Below are 25,364 nucleotides of genomic sequence, written 5' to 3'. Positions count from 1 at the left end.
AATTATTAAAATATATAATATATACAATTTTTTAGTCAGTATTAGGTCAGGCCATGGCCTGACTGGCCTGACCCATAGTTTCGCCTATGTTCTTAACATTAAAAAACGCCGTTCGATTTTAAATTTTTTACAAACAAATCAGCATCCGACCAACGACAGGATAGGTTAGGTTTGTCGTAGGTGGATTGTGTAGTCAGGAATTGATTTACAATAGTGGGTGATAGACACCTAGACCAGTGTCATACTATTAAAAATAAGAATAATAGGTACCTAAAACACATTTTGAAAATGAGACCCAATTACAGAAGATATCATTAAAAAATAAAGAAGAATTTACTCAAAATTTTTAATTTTGAATTAGATATCAGTAATTTTATATTGGCCAGATTATAAAATATTATTCCTATATGTTATAGGCATAACCATATTTTTACTTAATTGCATCTTCTATTAGGTACTTGACGTTCTATAATAAATATCTTCTCATTATGTTTTAAAATAAATGTAATAATTCACTAGTTTAAAAGCAGTACATATTATATAAAAAACAAATTTCAGTAAATAAAACTTATAAATAACTGATATGATGTTGTCAAGGTTACAATACCAAGTTTAATACTATTAAAATTGCTAGGTATTAAATAACTTCCTTATTAGTATTACTTCTATATACTTTTTTAAAAATAATAATAAATCCATAATTTATAATATATAATAATACTAAACATCAAGCTTGGACATCAGAATGGGCATTGTGGTATTACTATACAAAATTATGTGGATGGTATGACCAATTTTAATTTTACTTAAGGAATATTTATACTTAAATACAGTCTATATTATATAGTTTTCACTAGCTAGTGTTTCAAGTTATGAGTCATAATTAGTGGTATTAATTAATGTATTAATTACAAGCAAATTTATATATTTATTAGTTTTGCGCGATGAATGTACTAATATTATAGTTTTGGCATTTTTTTTTTTTGTACAAGTGGATTTATTGATTCTGAACGAAGTGAAAAATGTATTGATTTTACAATGTGAATTTTTTTAATTTTTTTTTTTTGTCTCATCACGATTTGGAGTATAAATCCAAATTTAATCGATTACAAAAATGTTCTTACTGAACCATTACATATTCTTTTTAACTTATCCTTGTCATCTGGCTCTTTTCCAACTGCTTGGAAAAAATCATTTGTGGTCCCTATTTTTAAAAGTGACGATAAATGTAATGTTATTAACTATAGACCAATTTCTAAATTATCTTTAATACCCAAGGTGTTTGAGTCTTTAATTACAAAAAAATTATCTAATTACATTTGTCCTAACCAACATGGATTTCGGCTTAAAAAATCTGTGTTTATGAATTTGTTGACTTACCATACCGATTTAATTACTCATTAACTCCGTTGAAAATGGCGTACAAATTGATTCAGTTTACACAGATTTTAGTAAAGCCTTCGATAAAGTAAACCATTATTTACTAATAATTAAACTTCAAAGATTTGGATTTCATGGTAATATTCTTAATTGGTTAACTCCCTACCTAACAGATGGATGTCAGTTAGTTAAGTTGTCTAATTCTTTATCTAAGGTTATTTTTGTAAGTTCCGGAGTACCCCAGGGCTCGCACTTAGGGCCATTACTATTTAATTTGTTTATAAACGACTTATCATTTGTTCTTGATTCTTCAGTCAATGTGTTAATGTTTGCCGATGACACTAAATTTTATTCTACTATTAAAAACCAAGATGGTGCACTAAATCTTCAAGCAAACTTAAATAAGTTTAGTTTTTGGCGTGAACAAAATAAATTACCAATTAACATTAATAAATGCAATGCTATTTCTTTCACTAAAAAAAAATATCCTATAATTTTTAATTATCAAATTAATAATATTAATATTAACAGAGTTGAATCGGTTAAAGATTTGGGTGTTCTCTTTAATAATAATTTATCTTTTTCTATTAATACAAATATGGTTATAAAAAATGTTTTAAAATGTTGGGTTTTATTTTACGAAATACTAGGGAATTTAAAAATGTATTTACATTAAAGATGCTCTATTGTTCTCTTGTTAGGTCACATACAGAATTCGGTTCAATAATCTGGGCTCAAAATTGTTCTGATAAATTGTTTGAGAATGTTCAGTATAAATTCCTCAAGTCTATAGCGTTTCGTTTAAACTTACCCATTTCTAGAGAACCATTTTCATAGGAGCTAATTCTATTTATATTCAGCCTTGTGAGGTCAGGCGTAAGTTATCTGACGTCCTATTTATTGATGATCTAAATAATTATATTGATTGTCCAGATTTATTAAGTAAAATTGGTATTTGTACTCATAGTTATTCGATTAGAAATTCTTGTTTATTTTTTATGTACCTTTTTATAGAAAAAAATATGTACAGATTTATTTTTTCCTTGAGCACTATTATTATGTAATTCAATTTGTAATGAAGTCGATTTCTTTTGTATGTCTCGTGAATCTTTTAAAACAAAAGCTTTATACCAGTGCTTCTCAACCTTTTTATAACGGCCGCCCTCACTTCATTAAAATAAAAATAAAAATAATATACAAGAAAAGTTTAATATTGAATAATTAATAAATATAATATATATATATATATATATGTATATAAATGTGAATATAATGAAAATAAAATGTTTTTAAATGTATTGATCAGTGAGATGGTTGTGCTTGGTGATCCAAAGCCAATTTTTTTACGTTTGGTTCAAAGTTTGTGAGATGAAGGCGTAAGTCTCCTCTTTTTACGATGTCGAGTCGATTTCTCTTTTTAGTTATTAGATTCGTTACCGCACTAAATCCTCGCTCAACGAGGTAAGAGGAAGGGAAGGCAATTATTAATTTTTGTACGACAGTCCACAGCCCAGGATAAATTTGACTGATAGTAGACTGGAGCCAAAATTCTGTGAGGTTTTCACCATTCTTAAAACTTGCTTTTAACATCTCGTTAGTGGAAATTTCGATCAATTATTCTTGATACTGTAGTTTTGCTGATTCAATATTTACAAAAGGGTTTATGACCCATTGAGGAACTTCCAGGGACAAAATATCTTCAAAACGTTGTGAAAAATCTTTATCCAAAGATTGAAGGTGTTGACAGTAAATTTGTGTGTCATCAAACGAGATCTTACTGTTCTTGTGTAGATCTGACAGGATTGGAAACTGGCTAAACTCGTTGCGACCAAAATTGTGCTTCCATAAAGTTAGTTTTTTTGGAAAGCAGAAATAATAGATTTAGTTGTTATGAAATTGAGCTCGTCGCCTTGAAGTTGCAAATTGATGTCATTGAATTTTGCGAATAAATCGGTCATATAAGCGATATCGGTCTTAAATTGTAGCAATTTACTTCTCAGATCTACATCTTTCTCTTCAAGGAACTCAAGTATAGATTCGAATACATTCATTTATTGCTTCTGACATCGTTGAATAATATACAATTTGAATATAAACCGAAACACGAAACGAAAACTAACACAACAGGCACGGGTAAAATCTAAATGCATACTGAAAGTACAATAAGAAAAAGCATAATGCAGGTAAAGAGTAATAAAGATAATGATTCGTTCGAAAACGATGACAGATAAGCAAACGTTATATTTCATAATCACGAGTTTATTTTAGTTATCTATAAAAACGAAAAAATTTACCAAGATAAATCTTGGTGCGTTGCTTTGAACAGAAAAAAAGTTCACCGCCCCCCTATCACCCAAAACGAGCCCACCGCCCAAAACGAACTCACCACCCATCAGTACTCCTTCACCGCCCACCAGGGGGCGATATCGCCCCCGTTGAGAAGCACTGTTTTATACCTACTATCTAATTGAAACATATTTATTTTATATATGTGAAAATGTTTGTGATTATTAACCTTTCAAACTTATTAATTATTATGCATATGTATGGTTGTTTTTAGATTATTATGTATTATATCTTATGTAAAGAGCTTGTCCCGTTAAACTTAAAAATAAATAAATAATAAATAATGCTTCAATCCCTCTTTGAAATGGAAAATTCATCTAGTTGGTACTTCGGTGGTCAAAAGTAAAAAATATCCAGTAGTTTTCAAAAACGTCAGGAAAAACCCTAAAAAATTAACGGAAAAACGGGAATTTTTAAGCATAACCAGTTTGCAACAAAATCGATTTTTTATTTTTGTGTAACACAAATACGAACCATTGTAAATACTTGAAATTTCCATCTTAACGTTATCTATTTACGATTGAGTTTTTAAAATACTATGACTTTTTTTAAGCTAAAAAAAATTCTAGCGTAAATATATAAATAATTTTATGAGAGTATGAAATTTAATTTTTTATGAAATCGCGTAAAATTACGATATAGTACAATTTAAATATAGGTAATAATGTAATATATCCTAGACTGACAAATCATCTCCGTTCAGAATCGTTTTTCGTGATACCTGTCATTGCATTCAAATTTAACACATGCATTATAGTGATCTAATCCCCATCTCTACTATACAGCAGAGCGATACCCACTTTCCCACTTTTTTTGGGATTTTTTATAAACTGTACATTTTAAAATGATCATACTGTGGGGCTCTGGATAATAATTTTACCTTTAAATTTAATAATAGGTCAGTTTACTCTAATATCAAAACTATCAGCACAATATTGAAACTGATAAACGAAAAGTTGTCATGTCACACGTGTGCAAGACGAAGACAACACATGCTGGTATTACGTCCTCTTAATGCTAACATTTAGCGTAAGGATAAATAATATTTATGGTTTTATATTATATGACAATACATAAATGTACCACTAAACATTTTTTTTCATTTTAGAACTTCAAATCAATGTTGTCAATTTATAATCAAACAAACCAGAACTTTATTCTCTCTTTACATAATATTAATAATCATAGTTAACAATCAATAAAATAAAAACATAAATTAATAGGTACTCTTTTGTAATAATAAAGAAAAATACTGATTAATCAGAAATCAGTCACATTTTTGTTACTTAACAATTTTACTTTGGTAAATTAATTAATTATATGTATATCTTAAGGATTATAAATGTGCAAGGTACAACTAATCAGATTCAGATGAGCCCACAACGCGTTTTTGTTTTTTTTATTGGTTCTTTGCTCAAACTTTTTGCAATTGTTTCGAAAATTCCAGCCACCTGAATACGATATTGGTTTGTTCATTAAGAACTTTTATAAATTCTGAATATTGTTTGTTTATGGTTTTATGGTTAGATTTATTGCTAGGCTTTAGAGTCGTTTTAGGACTGGGAAGTATTGAAGGTGACAAAAGTTGTGATTCTTCATCTCAATATCAGAAAAGTTGATAAATACGGATTTTTGGGACTAGCGATGAAACAGATGATACTGTTTCAATGTTGGTATTTAGAATACATTTGGATATTGGAATAGTATTAGTTGACAATGTATCTAATACTGAGGGTGGATTAATTGTATGTTTACTTTACATAAAGCAGTGTAATATTTCATAATGGGCAGGCGCCTTTCTTAAAACCATTACCTGTTTTCATTTATCTAGCTTTATGGTTCTGATAGGAGTTTTCCAAATTTCTCTACTTCTGAAAGCATTTGTTTCCACCATCTATTATGTCATCTGATACTACATATCCAGCTTCTTTTATTTTGGAATAAACTTTTTGCCAGACTTTCTTTTTAACTGTTTTTTTGTCGACCATTTTGTTTTGTATTTCCTCACTAATTACAATAGAAATTAAGGTTTCTGTCCCCTTATTATCCTTTGATGTAGCCCGTTTGCTAGACCATATAAACTTTGTTAAGAATTATTAAAATTATAATTTTATATAAACATATTAATTTTGCTATTAATAAGATAACTAATTCAAAGATTATATATTATTATTATTATTATTATTAACATGGTGGTAGTATTAAATGATTGTGATAATTATAACAATCTGTTAATTATATATGTTATTACTTATTTAAAGGAAGTTTTTTTAAAATAATTTTTCCAATGATTTTAATTAGTTAAATAACCATCAGTGAATTTCATTCAAAAACCAAAGTAAAAGAATTACTGCTATGTCCAAGATTTTCATGCAATGGTTCCTAGCAACCCTGCTAAATAATTTTAAAATAAATTACATTTATTATAGTTCTAACAACTAATATTAAAAAGCAGTTTTCGTTTGAATTAATTAATAAACACATATTATTGTCTAACTAAATATTTTAACTTATTTTTATGTAGTTATTTAGTAACAGATACAGTTTTTTTTCCATTATTTCATATTCATTGATTTCTTATCATTTCCAATAGAAGAATCTTTACAAATGTAATCTGGGTGTCATCCACTGGCTCACCTGCAGATTAATCTAAAATTAAAAACATAAAACCAATAATATAATTTAATACTACAAGAGAAAAAAAATAAATGCATTAAAATATAAATCATGATCACTATTTATATCTTCAAGAGTATTTATTTGGGTAATTTGATATATTTCGTCTTGTGTCAATGCCCCAATTTATCTTGGATGTTCAATACTTACAAACATTTCATAATTTCTACCAATACTAAAAACATTTTACTACACTGCCTATATATTCTCAAAAACCATGAACTAGATAAATTATATCTTAGTGTATGTCTAAAGCACATCTCTATCAAAAATTCAATACATTTTCTCTTTACTATGAAAAAATATGGTATATTTCTACTGCACCGGACATCCTTTTTTATGCAATTTTTTTTCATTGGAACCTATGAAGTTAAGTATATTGAAAACGATGGTGAAATCAGATTTTGGCGGACGGACTTATTTTTAAATTTATAGCTAAAGAAAGTAAATGTGTTATGTTAAATAGCGTAATATATTAGTCGTCAAATCCCGTTCACCTAGGGCCAGTTGTACTATCTCCGATTAAAGTTAATCACAGTTTAATCGGCCTAATTAGCCCGGTTAAAATATCTGTTATCTGTGATCAAGCCTAATCGGAGTTTAATCGGAGACGGTACAACTGGCCCTTAGTCTAGTGGCAGTGCGCATGATAAGGATAACCGAAAATTAATTTGTATTTGTTAATTATTTCTTTTATTGGATACACTGTAGATTTTGATATCCTTCGTCGTCATTTCCGTCTTCATTATCGTTACCGTCATTGTCATTGTGTTACCGTCATCTTTATCGTTATCGTAATCATTATCGTTTTCGTCGTCATTGAATATCATATCGTCTTCGTTATTGTTAATGTAAATGATACCAGCATGCTTAAAGAATTCAGCTGTTGGGTCTAATTTATGTGAACGGCAGTGTTTGGTAAACATAAATATTGCCAAATGGCCTGCGTAAAAAGCTTTTTTGCGGCAATAATTAGACATCGATGACTTTGAGTGCCTCCACGAACTTTCTATAGTGTTGGAATGGATCCCTGTCTTTGGGTCCTTAAAATGGAGACTATGATTCACTGTTAAGTTCTGATAGCCTTCATTATTTAAGGTATTGTAAGCCTAAAATATAAAAATAAAAAAATTTATTATAGGTAAAGCAGCGCGGATCTGTATGCATTTGCATATTTATTCTGGTTGAATGTGCATATTTTTACATATTCTGATATTTTTCTATTTTATGAGCTTATTTTACAATTTTAATTGCATATTTTGATGTTTATTTTTATAGTTTAAATTAATATCAATATGTATACTTGTAAGCATAAATGGTTTTCCCAAATATGACCTTAGATCAATAATTGGGGAAAGAAAATCAGTATACCTAGTACCTAGATAAATTTAAAAATATATTGTATTAATTAAATGTTTCAAAAATTAATTTTTTTGTTTTTTATGCATATTTAAAAATTGTATTGCATATTTAAGATTGTTTAGCACATATTTGGTTTGTTTTTAATGCATTTAAATCCGCCTTTTAATCATAGGTATAGTTGTTAATAAAAGTTGTATAAAAAAATATATTACTTTCTAACAATCTGATATAATGGTCGTTCCAGTTTTTATCCAATCTAGAAGGGTTTCAGCAGTTCGGTTTTCAACGGGGATCATAAAACAGTTGATGATGTTTTCGACGTCCAAATTTGGATTCGTCGATTTCGACTGTGTGTCCATAGCCGCCCAATTTCATTTTCTGTACCACCATTACGTCATAAGTTACTTCCCGGCAAAAATACGACCAATCAGTTAGGGCGTGGTGGGAAAGCCTCAATTGTACTTTCATCACCGGGAATGAACAATTCAATGTCCACAAATTTCCAATAATGTAAGATGGGAAGGGTAAAAAAAGGTTTCATGTCCGAGTGATATGCTACAAATGTAAATATTTTTAAGTTTTAGTTTTTAAGTTTTTATTTTTTATTTACCTACATTTGCATGATTTTTTTTCCTTTTTTGTTAGCTCCGGTATATTTTTTAATACAAATCGATTTGTATCTATCTATTGAAGATTGATCTTAAACCAATTTCATCGGATGTCCTCTTATACATTTTTTTTCATTTGGCAATATACCAAATAACCGTGGTTTAATAATCAAACCTAGCCATCTTCTATGTTTGACCATTCCTATTAGATCGAACAAATTGATAGGCTTCTTCATAGTAAGGAAATTGAATGTTTTCGCAAGTAGAGAAAAACATAATGATCAATATAATATACTTGTGGTACCAAAAGCTTGGATTTTGGAATTTTATCTTATCGAAAATATGTAATATGTCTGCATTGATTAGTGTAGATCAGGGGTCGGGAACCTTTTTCGTAGGAAAGAACCAGTCTTTCAAAAAATTATAATATGATATCCAGGGGGAGCCGCACAGATTTGAACAACCTTTTTTTTTAATTGTAGTATATAAATTATTACTTTATTAGTTTTTATATTAGAATAAAGATAGTATTATTATTTCATTGAGAAAATGGTAGGCAATAAAAACATAATAATACGTCCTAAATTTAGAAAATATAGAAAAACTTTATTTATCACTATAATAACCCAGGTATAATATAATTTATATTTTACGGATCTCGATTGATAATTATCCAAAGAGCCACAGGTTCCCGACCCCTGGTGTAGATATCATAAGATGTGTAATAAAATATTTATTTGTATACTTCTTTTGGTTTCTTGATAGTATTAAATTTTAAAAAAAAATGAATTTTTATGACCATATTTTTTACCATGTGTACTTACTTACAAAACAAAACTGATGAAATCCAAGGTTCACCCGAGGTGGTTTTACACAACAAGTCGAGGTATATTTTCGATTTTAATGTCCTAGCGAGTGAGTGACCACCCTGGCAGTAAGTGTACTTACAAAACGATATTGACGAAATCCGAGGTTCAAAGAGCGGAAAACACATGTTTTGGAAATTTTTTAAATTTGCTTCATTATAATTTTTGAAGTCTTGGTTTTTGTATTGGTATGATTCCTATAATATTAATTATGTTAGCTTAAGATATTATTTTAAATAAATTACATAATACATTTGTATTATTCAAATTCAAATAGATAATATATTCAACATATTTAATGTAAGTTATTATCAAATTAAATTAATTTAGCTTTTAATCAGTGGACCGATCAGAACATGTAAAATGTGTATATATAGCCCACGAACGAAAACATTTGTGAAATTAATGCTCGATACCAGTGTGGACATGATAATTTACATCATCATTGCATTTGTCATTGTTGTATTAGACGTCTTAAGTATAATAGATGGAAACAATTTCTCTCATCTTCAGTCAAATAAAATACCAAGTATTCAACTATTCCAAATTACATATTAATTGTTTAATTATGAAATAACTAATTAATTACTTTTTAATAGATTGAAAAATAATAATAATGAAAAACTTTCAGTAAGTTATGATTATACATAGACATAAACGTCAGTCGGAAATAACTCATACGCTTTCAGAAGCTGGATGCACGTAGAATTATACATGGTACTGATAACTTACCAAAAGAGATACAACCATAATATTTTATTATTTTTTAACTGTCTTTATTTATTTATTTATTTTTATAACTGAAATTTGTTTTGAAGCAATAATGAAAAAAAAAAAATTAAAAAAAAATTATACATTTAATCATATATAAATACAATACATAGTGTAGAAATGAGAGTGTATGATTTTAACTCTCATTTAGATCAAATGTTTAACAAACACATTTTTTATAGATACACAAATTGTGTGAAATAGCCATTTAGCAATAACACCTCGGACTAAGGAGACCCCTGATAACAAAAATCCTTACAGTTTGATTACCTACTAACACAAATACAGGTATATACTCGAACCAACGAGAGAGTACTATTCCTTCGCGCATCCAAATGATCGAGCTCCGTGGTTTCGTACCCAAATTTCTCCCACTCTACCATAACTGTTCTAAAGCTTTTTTAAAGTTATTTTGGTTTTTGTTTGATAAAGAAATTGTAGCTTTATATGAACAAGCAGGATATAAATCACTAATAGTTTTAGTATTTTCAAGATTACTATTTCTCACATTCCAAGAGCAAATACTATCTGTAGAACTGCAATTATGATGAGCAAACAAACATAAAGCTGCCATATGATGACAAATCACCAATCCTCTAGGACATGTACACGTACTGTCACATATAACTCCATCATTGAGAAATATCAATACGAGGATGTTTTCTATGATTAAAATTTAGAAGTTCTATAATAATAATTAGGGCTAAGGACTTCATGCCATAAAAAACCTTAAAATATGCATGCATTTATGCCCTAAAGATTCACTTGATATGCTATTAAAATATGCATTTAAAAAAAAGAAATATTTGTAATAAATAATAATACTATTTGTAGATACGATACATAAATAGATAAATTTGATTAATTATCTGAGATAATTATTTTCATATTTTCAGCTTATTTAAATCTAATACAAACATTATAAGTTTTTTAAAAAACAAAAAGTTGAATATATTTGTATATTTTTTAAAAATCTAGTATTAATTACTTTGAGCATTACATTGAAATATTAGATATTTTCTTAAGTTGGGAATTAAAAACTTATTCATATAAATAATTGTCAAATATGCTATTATAAAATAAAAAATGGTCAAGTATGTAAAATATGCAACTATAAATTTTAAATTTAAACTTGTATTGCCATGAAACATATTTCTGTATTACTTAGCTATGTTTTTAATGATTATTTAAAAACATGCACTCCTAGAAGTCCTGAGCCCTAATAATAATTAATACAATATATTGCATACTTTCACATTATACTGGATTGATTTCATACTTACTTTTACTTCACCTTGTATCAATCCTTTGGCTGAGTCGTAAACTATTTTATAAATGTATCCAGCGTTAAATGAAAGTTCTCCCTTTTTTAGTTGTTTGGGATTTGATTTAAAATAATCAAATATCGCAAACATACTAATAGCACTATTTGCAGACATTATTGTGAATAAAAAAAATAAATAATTGCTAAAAAATAGAATATATTTTTGAACTCCCAACTATTTATTTATCATATTTAAAAAATAATCAACAATAAATCAGACAAATAAGAACAAAGAGTAAAATAAAAATGAATATTATTATTTTCATAATTATTGTTGTACAATGATTTTGGCGCCAAAATTAATTTTTAAATATATTTAAATTCTGTCTCCTTATTTAAAATTTTAATGTATTATTACAAATATTTGTATCATAATATATCTAAATATACCAAAAAATCATGTTAAATATAAGTACATTCAATAAAAATAAATAGCTAAAAATTGTTTCCGTGCATTTAGCATAGGGACAATACTGTTTGGATCCGGCATATGTAGAAACTCCCTGATAAAACGTTATCACTAATAAAGCGTATTACATTTAGATTGGGATGAACCATTACCAATAATATATGCAAATGATTGGATTAGTTTTAAATCAAATTTGCAATACGTAAATCAATTAAAAATACCTCGTAAGGTTATTAAATACAAAGACGTTATTAGTATCCAAGTGCATGGTTTTGCAGATGCCTCAATTAAAGCTTACAGAGCATGTATTTATATAAGATCAGTTTCAAGTAGAGCTCTTATTACCCGTGTACACGGATTACACGTGTACACGTGAAATTAAAAATTTCGTGATGAAAACCGTGTAATCCGTAGTTCACGTAATTCACGTGAATTTCGAGTATTTAAAAATCCTACACGTGAATTTCGTGTATTTATAAATCCTACACGTGAAATACACGTTTATATAAAAGAAATTTATAATTGCAGAAATAATGAAGACTAAATAATATAATTAAAGGGATTGCAAACGTACAGTTTCTAAGGAGTTTAGTATAGGCAATAATATAAGAGCGTGCGCGCAAGCTTACAAGTGTGTGCGTAGTAAATGATCATTAGTGTTAGTGACACCGTCTCACAGGTAGGGAACGGTGCGGGCGGAGATTCTGAGAACACATTATTTTTGTTATATGGGTTATTAGCAAGAATAACATACCCATTGATGAACACAATGTCGCTACCTATATAATATATATATTTTTATAATAAAAAATCTGTTTATAATTCATAGATATTATATTATATTGCCAAACATTTATAATTAAAAAATTTAATAAAAAATAAATTCCAATTAAATTTTAACTTTATTTAACTGAGGGTTAATTAATTCTGGTAACAAGTAATTTAGGTAAAACTCCGATAAAATAACTTCCATTTTGTTTTTCCAAAACTCATCGTCACGTTCTATTTTATCAACACATATCCCTATAATAGTACAAATACATAATATTATATAATATAATAATGTACATTATAAATAATATAATATATGAAAAAAATATATATAATATATTTATTATACCTTTTGGTGTCCACACAATAAAGTAACAGAATTGTCTATTAGTTATGTGAAGTTGGCCTTGGACTTGGTAGTAATATATGTGTTTTTTTTAAAATTAAATTATTTGTTTGTATTTCCATAAACTTTAATTTTTTTTCATTATATGCTTCCTTAGGTGTGAAATCTTTTATAGAAAAAGGACATTTAATTTCTATAATTGAATCGTCTCCAACTAGTCCATCTGGGGAAGCTGCTAAATATGGTAGATCGAAGTCAACAAATAGTCCTGCCAATTTCACAGTGCATACATAAAGCTTCTCAAATTCTTGCCTGGCTATAGGTTCAAATTGTATTCCGTAACTAAATTCAAGTTATTAAATTAATTTACGAAAAATATTTTCAAAATTAAAAAAAAAAATAGTTAAAATTTACCCAGTTGCAGAGGTACCATGAAAATAATCCGATTGATATAAAATTGAAATTATACTGTTTTCTTTAGGAGTTGTTTTGCGCATTTTGCAGATTTTACCAAAATTTGAAGCAGTCAATCTTTTATTTCTTTCCTTTTTCCATTCTTCACAATTCGATTGTTCAACTGTTCGACATTGTAATTTTTCAATCTCGTGTTTGCTTAATTTTAAACTGGCTAATAAATTCAATTTTTTTTCTTCGAACTCTTCACGGGATATGGGTAATGGATGACAATCTAGTTCTTCATTTACTGCTCCATAATCGACATCAGGTCCATAAATAATTTTTTTTCTTGATTTTGGTCTTAAATAAATTAAAAAATAAATAATATTCAAAATAAATTTATTAGGTAAATAAATACTATTATAAACAGGTGTATTACTTAGTTTGAGCTAACGCGTTGTTTGCAATTCGACATTTTGATTTAGTTTCTTTAGCGATATATTTTTTTGTATATTTACCAGGACTAAAGTTAGTTAATTTTTTATGAAATCGTCTAAAATGCTGAGGTCCATAATTATACGCTATAACTGCATTATGACAACGAACATTATAAGAACCTGAATAATATTTAGAACAAATTTATAATACAAAATAGTTATTTCAAACCTAACTTATAATTATTAGGTACATAACATGTAGGTATATTAAATAAAACATTTACCTTTAAACGAATAGTTGATGCGTTTACCCCCGACATATTTTGCAACTATACTATTGTAACTTTCGACATAATTGTTATTTACATGATGTATCAAACTGTTAGCATGATATGCCACTAAATTTACAGCTGATATCAAATCATTCAATACACCACAATTTTGTAATTCGGTAACTAAATTGATCTCGTTAGATTTACAACCCGTACAAAAATATCTAGATATACAAATTGAAGTTGCAATATATAATAAAAATATACATTAATTATATTACCCGTCGCATTTGTCATGAGATCCAAATACATGAAAAGGTCCATTCAATATATCAGCCTTCAATAGTTTGACTTTTTCATCGTGTGGTATATCCATTTGTTTTCTATACATTATCGCCTTTGAAACAGCGAAACTGTGCAAAATACATATTATACAGTACAATATTATGTCAATATATAGGTATAAATATTATTGTCTATTTTACAAATTAGTAAAACATATATATTTCGTGTTAAAAAGTTAAAATGTATATTCAAATATCAAATAGGTATCAAAATAATTTACTTACCGTAATCTCAATAAGTTTTCTTTTAGTTTCGTTCTGATAAAGCCGGGTACAATATTTCCAGATGAACTTTTTCTTTTAGTAGAAAAATCCCTAAGACGATTCGAGTAATTTCGCAAAATGTGGTTCGTGCATTCAATTTTTTCTACTAAAAGATCAGCTCCGTATGGTTTTATCATTCTTAATTTTTTAATAACGCTGCTGTCGCCGTCTCCTATCAAATTTCTATAAATTAAGTTGTGCGTTTTTATACTCTGGCTGAATCCTTCTACAATTATGTCCGACTCCATAGCTGTAGAAGTCCCTGTCCAATTTTTATAGCATAAATGGGAAGTGGTTGGTTTATTCTGTGATTCTGCTTTTTGACATATTGAACAATATTTGTTTCGAATCCCAATGAATAAAACCTTTTTAGTTCTATAACCAACTACGCATGCCTATTTAAAATAATTTGATAAATAATTAATTCGCAATACATTTTTTTATATATAAAATAAAATAAAACAATGAAAAAATAATTTAAAAAGTATAAAAACAGTTTTTTATTTATTATCGAAGTTCAAATAAAATATTCCACTAGTATTATAAAGTAGATACTTACTACTCCAGATAAAGCATTATAGTTAGATTTATACGATCTTTTAGACCAAGCTCCATCACATACAACGCTTATCATAGGAATCCCATCAGTACTTATATCTCCGTTATCGTATGCTAATTGTGCTTCTTCTTTGGCAGCTTCTTCGGTGGCTTCCCAAGAAATACCTTTTATCTGATTTCCTACTTCTTCGTGAAGTTTTTGGTAGGTAGGATTAGATATACAGGGCATATTTAATGTTGCAGCAAACTGTTCTAAACTTGAGAACCCCTGACCAGTATTTATAGTAGATGTCACCATCGCAAAATTTATTGGTAGAGGGTTATTTGGGCATTCAGATGATATAACTTCTTGTTTATTACACATTTTACATTTAAAAATAAATTTACTATAAAAGCCTGAGTCGATCTTTTATGAAACGTAAGTTCAAAAAATTACATCCAAATGGTTCATGTTTTATGTTAGAAATTGTTTCAAAAATATATTTTATATCTACTATTCGTCTACCATCAATGCCGTCCATTGTGTATTCTCTATAAATAACGGTAAAATATATATCTCTTATTTTATTTTTATTATTTATTAATAATTAATAAATTAAAAATTGATAAAAAAAAAGTTGATAATTACTCAGAAGCTAAAGATGATGTGTTATAACCATAAGCTAATTGTGTAGTATTTGTAGTATTTTCAATATTACTGTTTACAATAGGTCTGCAATACAAAAATTAATTTAAGTTTTTGGAAGTATAATATAATGATAGCATTTTAAAATGTTAATTGTAGATCATAAAATATATTTACGAACAATTCAATAACTCTCTGATGCTGTATGTTATTGTTGTTTTGATGTATACTCGAAGATGACAAAGAACTAGAATTTTCCTACGAAATAAAATTACAAAACTAGGATTATATATACCTAATAAATTCAAAATTATGTAAATGTCAATTTTTGAAGTTAAACACTTTTTAAAATTATATAATTTGACTTACCGTGTTTTTTATTCGATTTTTTTGCCATTTTTGTAGTGATAAAACATGTCCTTTATGTTTTTTTATTCGAGATAATCTTGTTTTTTTTTTCTTCATTTTATCAACATTATTATGCATTTTTTAAAATAAAAAACACACACTAAGTATTTAAAAATGTTGTTGGATAAGCAAAAAAATTAACTGAACCAGATTAACAAAAGAAAGCAAAAATTATGCATAAAATAGCACTGTAAAGCTCAATGAACAATTTATGACTGAATGCATACGGCAGAAAATTGCTAATTGTACACATATAATATTATATTTTAGTATTTACAATTATTATCAATAATATAATTTATATTATAAATTCAATATAATTATCGTGTATACACTAGACGTCATAATATAATATTATTCATAGAAATGACTATTATAAACCGGTGTTGTAGACAAATTATATATAATAGTACAGAGGTTCCCAAACTTTTCATACTCGTGGCGCCCTTTTAGAACTGAAGTTTGCTCATGGCGCCCTTAATAAAATTTACGACTTTTTTTTAAATAAAATAGATAAAATAAGAAACATGTTTAATTTTCAATAGATAATATGGAAGTATTTATTTTATATAATTACACACTGAAATATTTAATTTTAATTTTATTAGGTAAAATAAATTAGACTTAGTTTATTTGTAGAAAATAATTGAATTAGTGAGATGGATGAGCCTGGACATCATTGCATATTTTTTCAAATCTTGGGATCAAACTTGATACTGCTACTCTCATTTCCTTCTCCACATTGATTTTTGACCGATATTTGCTTTTGATCACAGCGACCGCCGAAAACCCAGCTTCACATAAATATGAAGTAGAAAACGGAATTAAAACACGTAGAGCTTTTTCACATACAAGTGGATATTCATTTTTTATTGAAATCCAAAATTTGGTCAATTCCATATTGGTAAATTTTGATTTCAAGCTACTGTCGCAAGACAACTCAATTAGACTTTCTTCTTCAGTAGAATTAAATTCTGATGGAACAATGGAGTTAAATGGATCTTGAATCCATGCAAATTTATCAATGTCTTCATTTTTAAAATATTTCTCAAACCATACCACTAGCTGTGATAAGTGATCTTCAAAAATGGATTTCATATCTTGAGAAATCTCAACTGTATTAGAGGTCAGAAACTGCTGCAATATGGAAAATGAATCTTTGCTCGTGCCTTCATTCATTTGTCTTCTCCATAGTTTGAGTTTTTTTATAAAAGCTGTCATTTTATCCATCGACTTCAAAATATGCGTGTTATTTCCCTGCAATGAGGTGTTCAATGCATTCAGTTTTTCAAAAATGTCACACAAGTATGCCAATTTTATTAAAAAATTTTTGTCAGAAAAATCATTGGCATATTTGTGCCCTTCTTCTTTAAGAAATATGTAAATTTCTTGCCGTAGTTCAAACGTACGTGATAAAACATTACCACGAGACAGCCATCGTGCATTGCTGTAATACAACAAACTTGAGTGTTCAGCTCCCATATCATCACATAATTTTTTGAAAAATCTTGCCTTCAGGGGACGAGTTTTTATAAAATTGACTACATTCACTACACATTCTAACACTTGGTTCAGCGCAGGACTTAGATATTTTGCCGCAAGTGCTTCTCTATGGATAATGCAATGGGTCCACAGTGCATCAGGGGCTTTGCTTCTAATAAGTGACTGTAATCCTCCATAACTGCCAGACATGGAACGAGCGCCATCAGTACAAACACCGACGCATTTTATCCAATCTAACATATTTTCTGACATAAAATTATTAAGAATATCAAATAAGTCCTGGGCCTTAGCGCTTGCCGTAATATTTTTACAAAAGAGTAGGTCTTCTACCATGTCATCACCATCTATAAACCTAACATAGCATATCAAATGAGCATCCTTATTATTATCCGTAGCCTCGTCCAGCTGCAACCCGAATTCCTTTTCTTTGATTTTTTCTATCAATTGATCATTAAGGTCCTCCGCCATATGGTGAATTCTGCGGCTAACCGTATTATTGGATAAAGGCACTTTTGAGAGTAATTTCCCAGCAGATTCACCAACCATAATATTTACCATATCTATAGCAGCTGGTAAGATAAGCTCTTCTGCAATGGTATGGGGCTTCTTACATTTCGCAATTCTATAGGAAACTTTATAAGATGCAATCAAAGCATTGGTTGGTATTGATGCATTCTTGAAAAACGTACTTTTTTCCTGTTTTAGTTCTTTTAACTTTCTAATAAAATAATCGCGAGGTTTTCCAATCGTATACTTGTGGTTTGCTTCTAAATGGCGCTTCAATTTACTCGGCAACATGCATTCTGGTGCCAAAACTTTCATACATAATACACATAGTGGTCTCTCTTCACCATTAATTTCTGTTGATGTAAAACCAAAATCCAAATAACTATCGTCATACTTACGACATTTTCGCTTTTTTACCGTTTCACCGCGACTGGTTGATGGTAAAATTTCTTCGTCTTCTAAAGTACTCGCACGTTTACGATTGTTTAATAAAAATCGATCCATAATTAAACCCAGAACAAATTTATAACTTAAAAAAAATCACAGAACTCACTAAATATATATTCTTAAGAAACTTGAACAAATAATAACACACCGAGACTGATATATGAGTGTATAGTTAATCAATACTAACGCAAAAACGAATTTAACCAGACACGAACAGTCGTTTATCTTTATCAAATACAATAATTGGTTAGTATAGTAATAATAACTGACTATAGGAAAGCAGCATTTTTAATAATGAAGATAATCAAAATGACCGTGTCGTTATCGTAAAATATCCTTGTTTATTTTTAGAAAATGGTCGGCAGCGAGGCGCAGCCGCGGCTCCCTTGACTATTCACCGCGGCGCACCAGGGCGCCGCGGCGCACAGTTTGGGAACCTCTGTAATAGTATATATTATTATAGTATATGGCCATAGGGGTTCATTATCCGTAGATTCCTAGAACCAATTAGTTACGAGGTGTAGTGGAGAAACGCTTTCGCACGCGGCATGCGCAGTACAAGTCGTCTGAGCGACGTCGCGCTGCTGACTAGAAAATGATGTATGCTAATTTGTATGTACTTTTTGTCAATCCTAGTGACGAACCTAAAAAAGCGATTAAACTTCTGAAAACTGATTTGAATTAGTTAATATATATACTTGAGATCGATCAGTCCACATTTTAAGTTTTTAAATCTCAATACAAAATAATCATCATTTAAAATGTTGTATATTTTTAAATATTCAAGCCAAATTTATAGGAGTTGGGGAATAAAATTTGAAAAAGTGGACTGATCGATCTCAAGTAGACATAACACAAAATTCAAATCAGTTTTCAAAAGTATAATCGTATTACTAGGTTCATCGGTATGATTGACAAAAGATTGTTATATTTTCATTGAAATAACGGACGTTTGCAATCCCCTTAATAACGTAATTTATTAAACGTTTAATATAAATTATCAACCTTATTCACAGGTGGATATAACCAATAATAATAATAATAATAATAATAATACTTAAACTAAACATAACAAGAATTATAGTCTATAATTCTAATTTCTAGAAATATAATTTTCTGTTTTGGTATAAGAATACCAACATATCCACATTTTCAGGAAGAAGGCAACTTCTTTTTGGATTCACAATGTTACCTGCCGTTGAGAAGCACCTCTCTGAACTTGCCGATGTTGATGGGATTGCTAAATATTTTTTGGCAATAGTTGCTATTGCTGGATATTTTTCTTCTCGTGTTCTCCACCACTCTAAGGGATTTAAGTCAAATCGAAGTTGAGGTTCTGAAAGATATCCCGTAAACTGTGTAGATGCATCATTTGTACTATTAGCATGGTCTTTGTAAATAAATGCTAACACATTACTCATTTTCAAATCGCTTTCTTCTGTATCATTAAGATTTGTAGTAGTTGGGGCAACTGATTCAATGAGCTGCAAGACATGTGATCGGATTATCTCTCTAGCTCTTACGGGTTCATGATCCATATCTTTATATCTTGGATCTAGAAAAGAAGCAACGTGTCTTGCAGTAACAATTTCATTCCATGTCAATTCAAAACGCGTGGTCAGTTGATATGAAATTTTGTTTTTAAATCGTTCCGTTATATTGTCATCATCGATGTTCATAATGGGAAGTTACAATTTTGTGAATTAAAGGTCGTACCATTGAAACAGAAGATTCTAATTCTCCACAAAATAAAGTAGTGAGAGCTTGCAATGGTTTCAGAAGTACCAATAATTTTTCAATAATTAACCATTCAGACTCTGTAATTTCTAATTTTTGGGCAATATTAGATGCTGTTATATTACGATCTGCGAGAACATTTGTGATAGGTGCTCTATTAATATACAGTCTTTCTAGCATTAAAAAACTAGAGTTCCATCTCGTTTTACAATATTGTAAAAGAGTTAATTTTGGTAAATTAAGTTGTTGCTGTGTTTTCTCCAAACTCTTCATTGATATTGATGAATGTTTAAAATGGCACACAATTTTGCTTGATTTTGTTAAAACACTTTGAATTTCATCGTCCAAAAGAGTTTTATTAACAGCCAACTGCAAAGAATGTGCTGCACACGTTAATCCAGATTTTTCCATGTTATCGTTTAATTCTAACTGTGATACAGCGTTGATGACATTTGCTGCATTATCTGTTACAATTGAACTAATTTTTTTTTCGATTTCCCACTCTATAAGTGATTTTTTTAAATGGTGTGCTAAATTTACGGCTGTATGTCGCTCACTAACTTAATGAGTTGTCAATGTATATGATTTTGGTTTCCAATGTTGATCGATAGTATGACAGATAATTGTCATATATGACTCTTGAGATATTGAAGTCCAGCAATCTGTTGTACATGACACACTTGTTACTTCATTTAATTCATTTTTGATTAATTGTTTTATGTCACTTGTTAATAATTTTAAACGATTTTTTACACTTTCTGCAGAGCAGGGTTTATAATTAGGATCAACAACGTTCATGAAGTATTTAAAACCCGGACTTGAACAAAATGAAAGAGGCATCTGGTTCATAGCTATCATTTTTGAAAGTGCTTTATGAATTTCTTCAGTTTTTTCAGGGCTAAGCAATTTATCTGACGTGGTATTTTGTTTATTAAGTTTTTGGCGCTTTCGCCTAATTCGAGAATTTGAAATAAAATTGATATTTGACGTTGAATCAGAATTAATATTTGAAGAACTAGTACTTGGTTGGTCAAAATCATTTAATGAGGTTGTAGACTGGCTATTCAAATTTTCTGTTATAGGTTGTAAGTCATTTATAGTCTCAAGCATCTCATTTTCTGAGTCAGATATGTGTCTGTTAAATAGATACAAAGTTTAATACAAAGTTTCTAATAAGTTGTTCTTAAAGCCATCATATTAATTAGTATTTACACTATTATTTTAGTTTATACCTATTAGATATAGGTATTGAATATCTTACAATTATTAAATATTTGATTATAATTGTTATTTTAGATTCTGAGCGGAGCGATGAATGTATGGATTTTACAATGATGTGTTTTTTTAGTTTTTTAGTTTTTTTTTTTGTATTTAACGACAACATTTGGAGCAGTAATAATGTTTCGATTTTCAAAAGTAGTACCGTTTCTGAAAGGAAAGTGAATCTAGTTGGTACTTTGGGTGGTCAAAAGTGAAAAATTTCCAATACTTTTCAAAAGCGGTGGGAAAAACCTTAAAAAAGTAACGGAAAAACGGGAATTTTTAAGCAAAAGCGATTTTCGACAAAAACGAAAATTTAATTTTACTGTAACTCAAAAATTAATTACTATGTAAACACTTGAAATTTTCACCAAATGTTTATATTAACGTTGTCTATAGTCTATACAGGGTTACATTTTAAAAGTGTTTTGACTTTTTTTGAACTGATGCCGGACATTTTAAGTTTTTAAATTTTATAAGTTTTTTTTTTAAATATCAATAACATTTTATTTGTTGCGTAAAAAATCTTGAAAATGTAATAGAAGGCTCCTAATGTATTGTTTCAACTGCAGATGAAAAATATTAAAAATCCTTAGTCGCTATTTTTTTTTATAAGCATTTAAAGTTCAAATATTGACAAAATACGTAAAAATCGCGAAAATTTGCAAATTATTATTAGTTAGAAATTCATAAAAAATTTTCTTTTTAAATCTAAGATTTTAAAATGTAAAACAAGATTCTTTATCAGTTTTTCTACCTTCATCAAAAAAAAAATGTCTACAAAAAAGTCAAGTTATACTTTAACGATCGTTTGAATTTCATAATTTTACAATATTGGATATTCACTCGATTTCTCATGTCCTTATTTTGTTGGAATTCAAAAACAAATCGTGAAAATGTTCAGTTTAGTTTGATTAGATTTTTTTCTACAATTATTGTAAGCAAAACTATGGACTACCTTGTATTACATTTTAAATTCTTAGCTACACAATTTTTTTTTACGACAATATCGATTATAAATCGGAAATCGAAAATCAATGAATCACAGTACTAGATTTGGTTAGGTATAATAATAATGTAAATTTACCTCCTTTTTTCTTTTACTCCATTACTCATGGAATGAATCGCCACCAGATGTCGCCCAATGGATCCTGTTGTACCTCCATTGCAAACAAACTCATTATTTTCATTCTCATCACACAAAAGACAGTATGCAATATTTCCTTTCTTTTTTGCATATTGCCAAACCCAACTTGATTTTTTATTGCCCATTACAAGAAGTTATTTTTTTGTCTCAATTTTCAATCAAGTTAAAAAATATATGAGACTCCGATTACGGTTTAATAGGATATAATAGTATAATACTGAATAAGAAATAGAAATAGAAAATGTAGAGCACATGCGACATGCATAAACGTTATGCGGTACAATGAGAGATAACTTATAAAATGTAGGGTTTTGGTACGTTTATAAATAAATGAGTACCTACTAACAGTATTATGTACTGGCTATCGAAAAAGATGGGATTATACGTAATATCTATCTAATCTAACTATAGTCATTATTGTTAAAACCGATAAAAACTTTAAAAATCAGACGAATCACGGATCACGTGAATATAAATCACGGAATTCCCGTATTTTGTAAATTCACGTGAATGTCATCACGGAATTCACGTGTCAATACGTGTTTATTCGAAATATATATCCGTGAATCCGTGTCACGGATACACGGGTGCAAAAAAACACGTGTTCCATTAAGACCTCTAGTTTCAAGTACGGGCGAATGCGATGTTCAATTATTATGCGCTAAATCCAGAGTAGCACCTTTAAAGGTAATATCATTGCCTAGGCTAGAATTATGTGCTCGTTTGGCAAACAAATTTATTCCGAAACTTAATATTGACATCGAGAGAAAATATTATTGGACGGACTCTTCTATTGATCTTTCTTGGATATCATCACCATTGACTAAGTGGAGTACCTTTGTAGCTCATCGTGTCGGAGAAATTCAAGACCTCACAAATATATCAGAATGGGGACATGTAACAACTATATCTAATCCAGCTGATATAATATCGCGAGGATACACACCGCAACAATTATGTGATGATATTTTATGGTGGAGTGGTCCTAGCTGGCTGAAATCGCAAGCAATTGAGTGGCCGATATTTGACCGCGCGCATTTTGCTGCAACAGCTATACCTGAACAAAAGCGAACAATTACGGCATTACCGTCAGTAACATATCACGACAATTTTATAATTAATCGATTTTCTTCGTTATCGAAATTAATCAAAATCGTTGCAATCATTTATCGATTTATTCATAATGTGAAGTTACACATACTTGATAAAAATACGGCTATCAAAAGAAAATTAACTGGCGTAATAACAGCAGAGGAATATGTGAAGGCTCGCATTGTCTTAATTAAAATAGTGCAATTACAATGCTGGTCGCACGAAATACAATCTTTAACAAATAAAACATCGATAGGTACCGCGTAAAAGTAAATTATGTCAATTACGTCCATATATAGATGAAACAGGTATTCTACGGGTTGGCGGTCGATTAAGAAATGCTATCGCATTAAATATTTTTCAACGAAATCCGATATTATTACCGCATCGTAGTATATACCAAATTAATATTTGAAAACGAACACCGTACAATTAATAATTATGCATGGCGGACCTCAATCTCTTTTAGCCGCTGTTCGTTTAACATATTGGCCTATAAACGGCAGACATATCGCTCGAAGCATTGTACACAAATGCATACCATGTCTTAAATTAAAACCCGTCGTATTTCATCCTATAATGGGTGATTTGCCATAAGATCGCGTAACTCAGAGTCGCCCTTTTTCAAAATGTGGTATAGACTACGCAGGTCCCATAATGATTAAAACTAGTTTACAGCGTAATTCTCCACTTGTAAAAGGCTACATATGTGTTTTTATTTGTTTTGCAACAAAGGCTATTCACATTGAATTAGTTGGCGATCTTACAACAGTCATTCTTAAATGCATTGCGTAGATTTATAAGTCGAAGAGGAATTGTCACCGATATCTATTCCGATAATGCTACGAATTTTGTTGGCGCTAATCGTCGTTTACGTGAAATTTATGATTTATTTTATTCGGAGAAAAATCGAGCAATATTCAATAATGCCACAGCCAATATCGGAATAAAATGGCATTTTATACCACCACGTTCCCCTAATTTCGGCGGCTTATGGGAGGCTGCTATTAAATCAATCAAATATCATATGTATTGAACGTTAGGCAATGCGTCCTTAACTTATGAAGAATTAAACACAATTTTAATATGAATTGAAGCGTGTTTAAATTCTAGACCAATAACACCGCTTTCGACAGATCCGTTAGATTTATCATATCTTACACCGGGACATTTTTTAATCGGTGAATCGCTTATCGCCATTCCTGAGCCTGACTTAAATAATAGTACACCTGCGAACCGCTTAAGTAGATGGCAACAAATGTCGCGTTTGAGACAGCAAATATGGTCACATTGGTCAAAACAATAATTGAATCAACTTCAGGAGGCGAAGAAATGGAAGTAGAACAAAGGAAGGTCAATCAAAGTGGGTACCGTAGTGATGATATTCGAAGATAACTTAACCCCCCTTCAATGGCGGATGGCTAGAGTTAAAGAAGTACATCAAGGAGGTGATGGCGAAATCAGAGTAGCCGCAGTAGCAGGTCAAAGTTGGGAATGTAAAAGAAGTA

The 25,364-nt window shown here is 29.4% G+C and overlaps 2 protein-coding genes across 2 annotated transcripts; both read right to left on the bottom strand.

Moving 5' to 3' along the window:
- Window positions 1-16,814: 16,814 nt before the first annotated feature.
- On the bottom strand, window positions 16,815-18,677 carry LOC132925876 (zinc finger BED domain-containing protein 5-like). The gene has a single exon (XM_060990236.1). The coding sequence runs from the start codon at window positions 18,675-18,677 to the stop codon at window positions 16,815-16,817; it is 1,863 nt and encodes a 620-aa protein (XP_060846219.1).
- A 1,043-nt stretch (window positions 18,678-19,720) lies between these two features.
- LOC132924097 (E3 SUMO-protein ligase ZBED1-like) lies at window positions 19,721-20,158 on the bottom strand. Its single transcript, XM_060988199.1, has one exon. It carries the CDS (start codon window positions 20,156-20,158, stop codon window positions 19,721-19,723), a length of 438 nt encoding a protein of 145 aa, XP_060844182.1.
- Window positions 20,159-25,364: the final 5,206 nt, after the last annotated feature.

Source organism: Rhopalosiphum padi, chromosome 3 (assembly GCF_020882245.1).
Source record: "Rhopalosiphum padi isolate XX-2018 chromosome 3, ASM2088224v1, whole genome shotgun sequence".
In the NCBI taxonomy this organism is placed as follows: domain Eukaryota; kingdom Metazoa; phylum Arthropoda; class Insecta; order Hemiptera; family Aphididae; genus Rhopalosiphum; species Rhopalosiphum padi.
The sequence above is the reverse complement of the archived record's forward strand: the minus strand, read 5'-3'. Positions and strand labels throughout refer to the sequence as shown.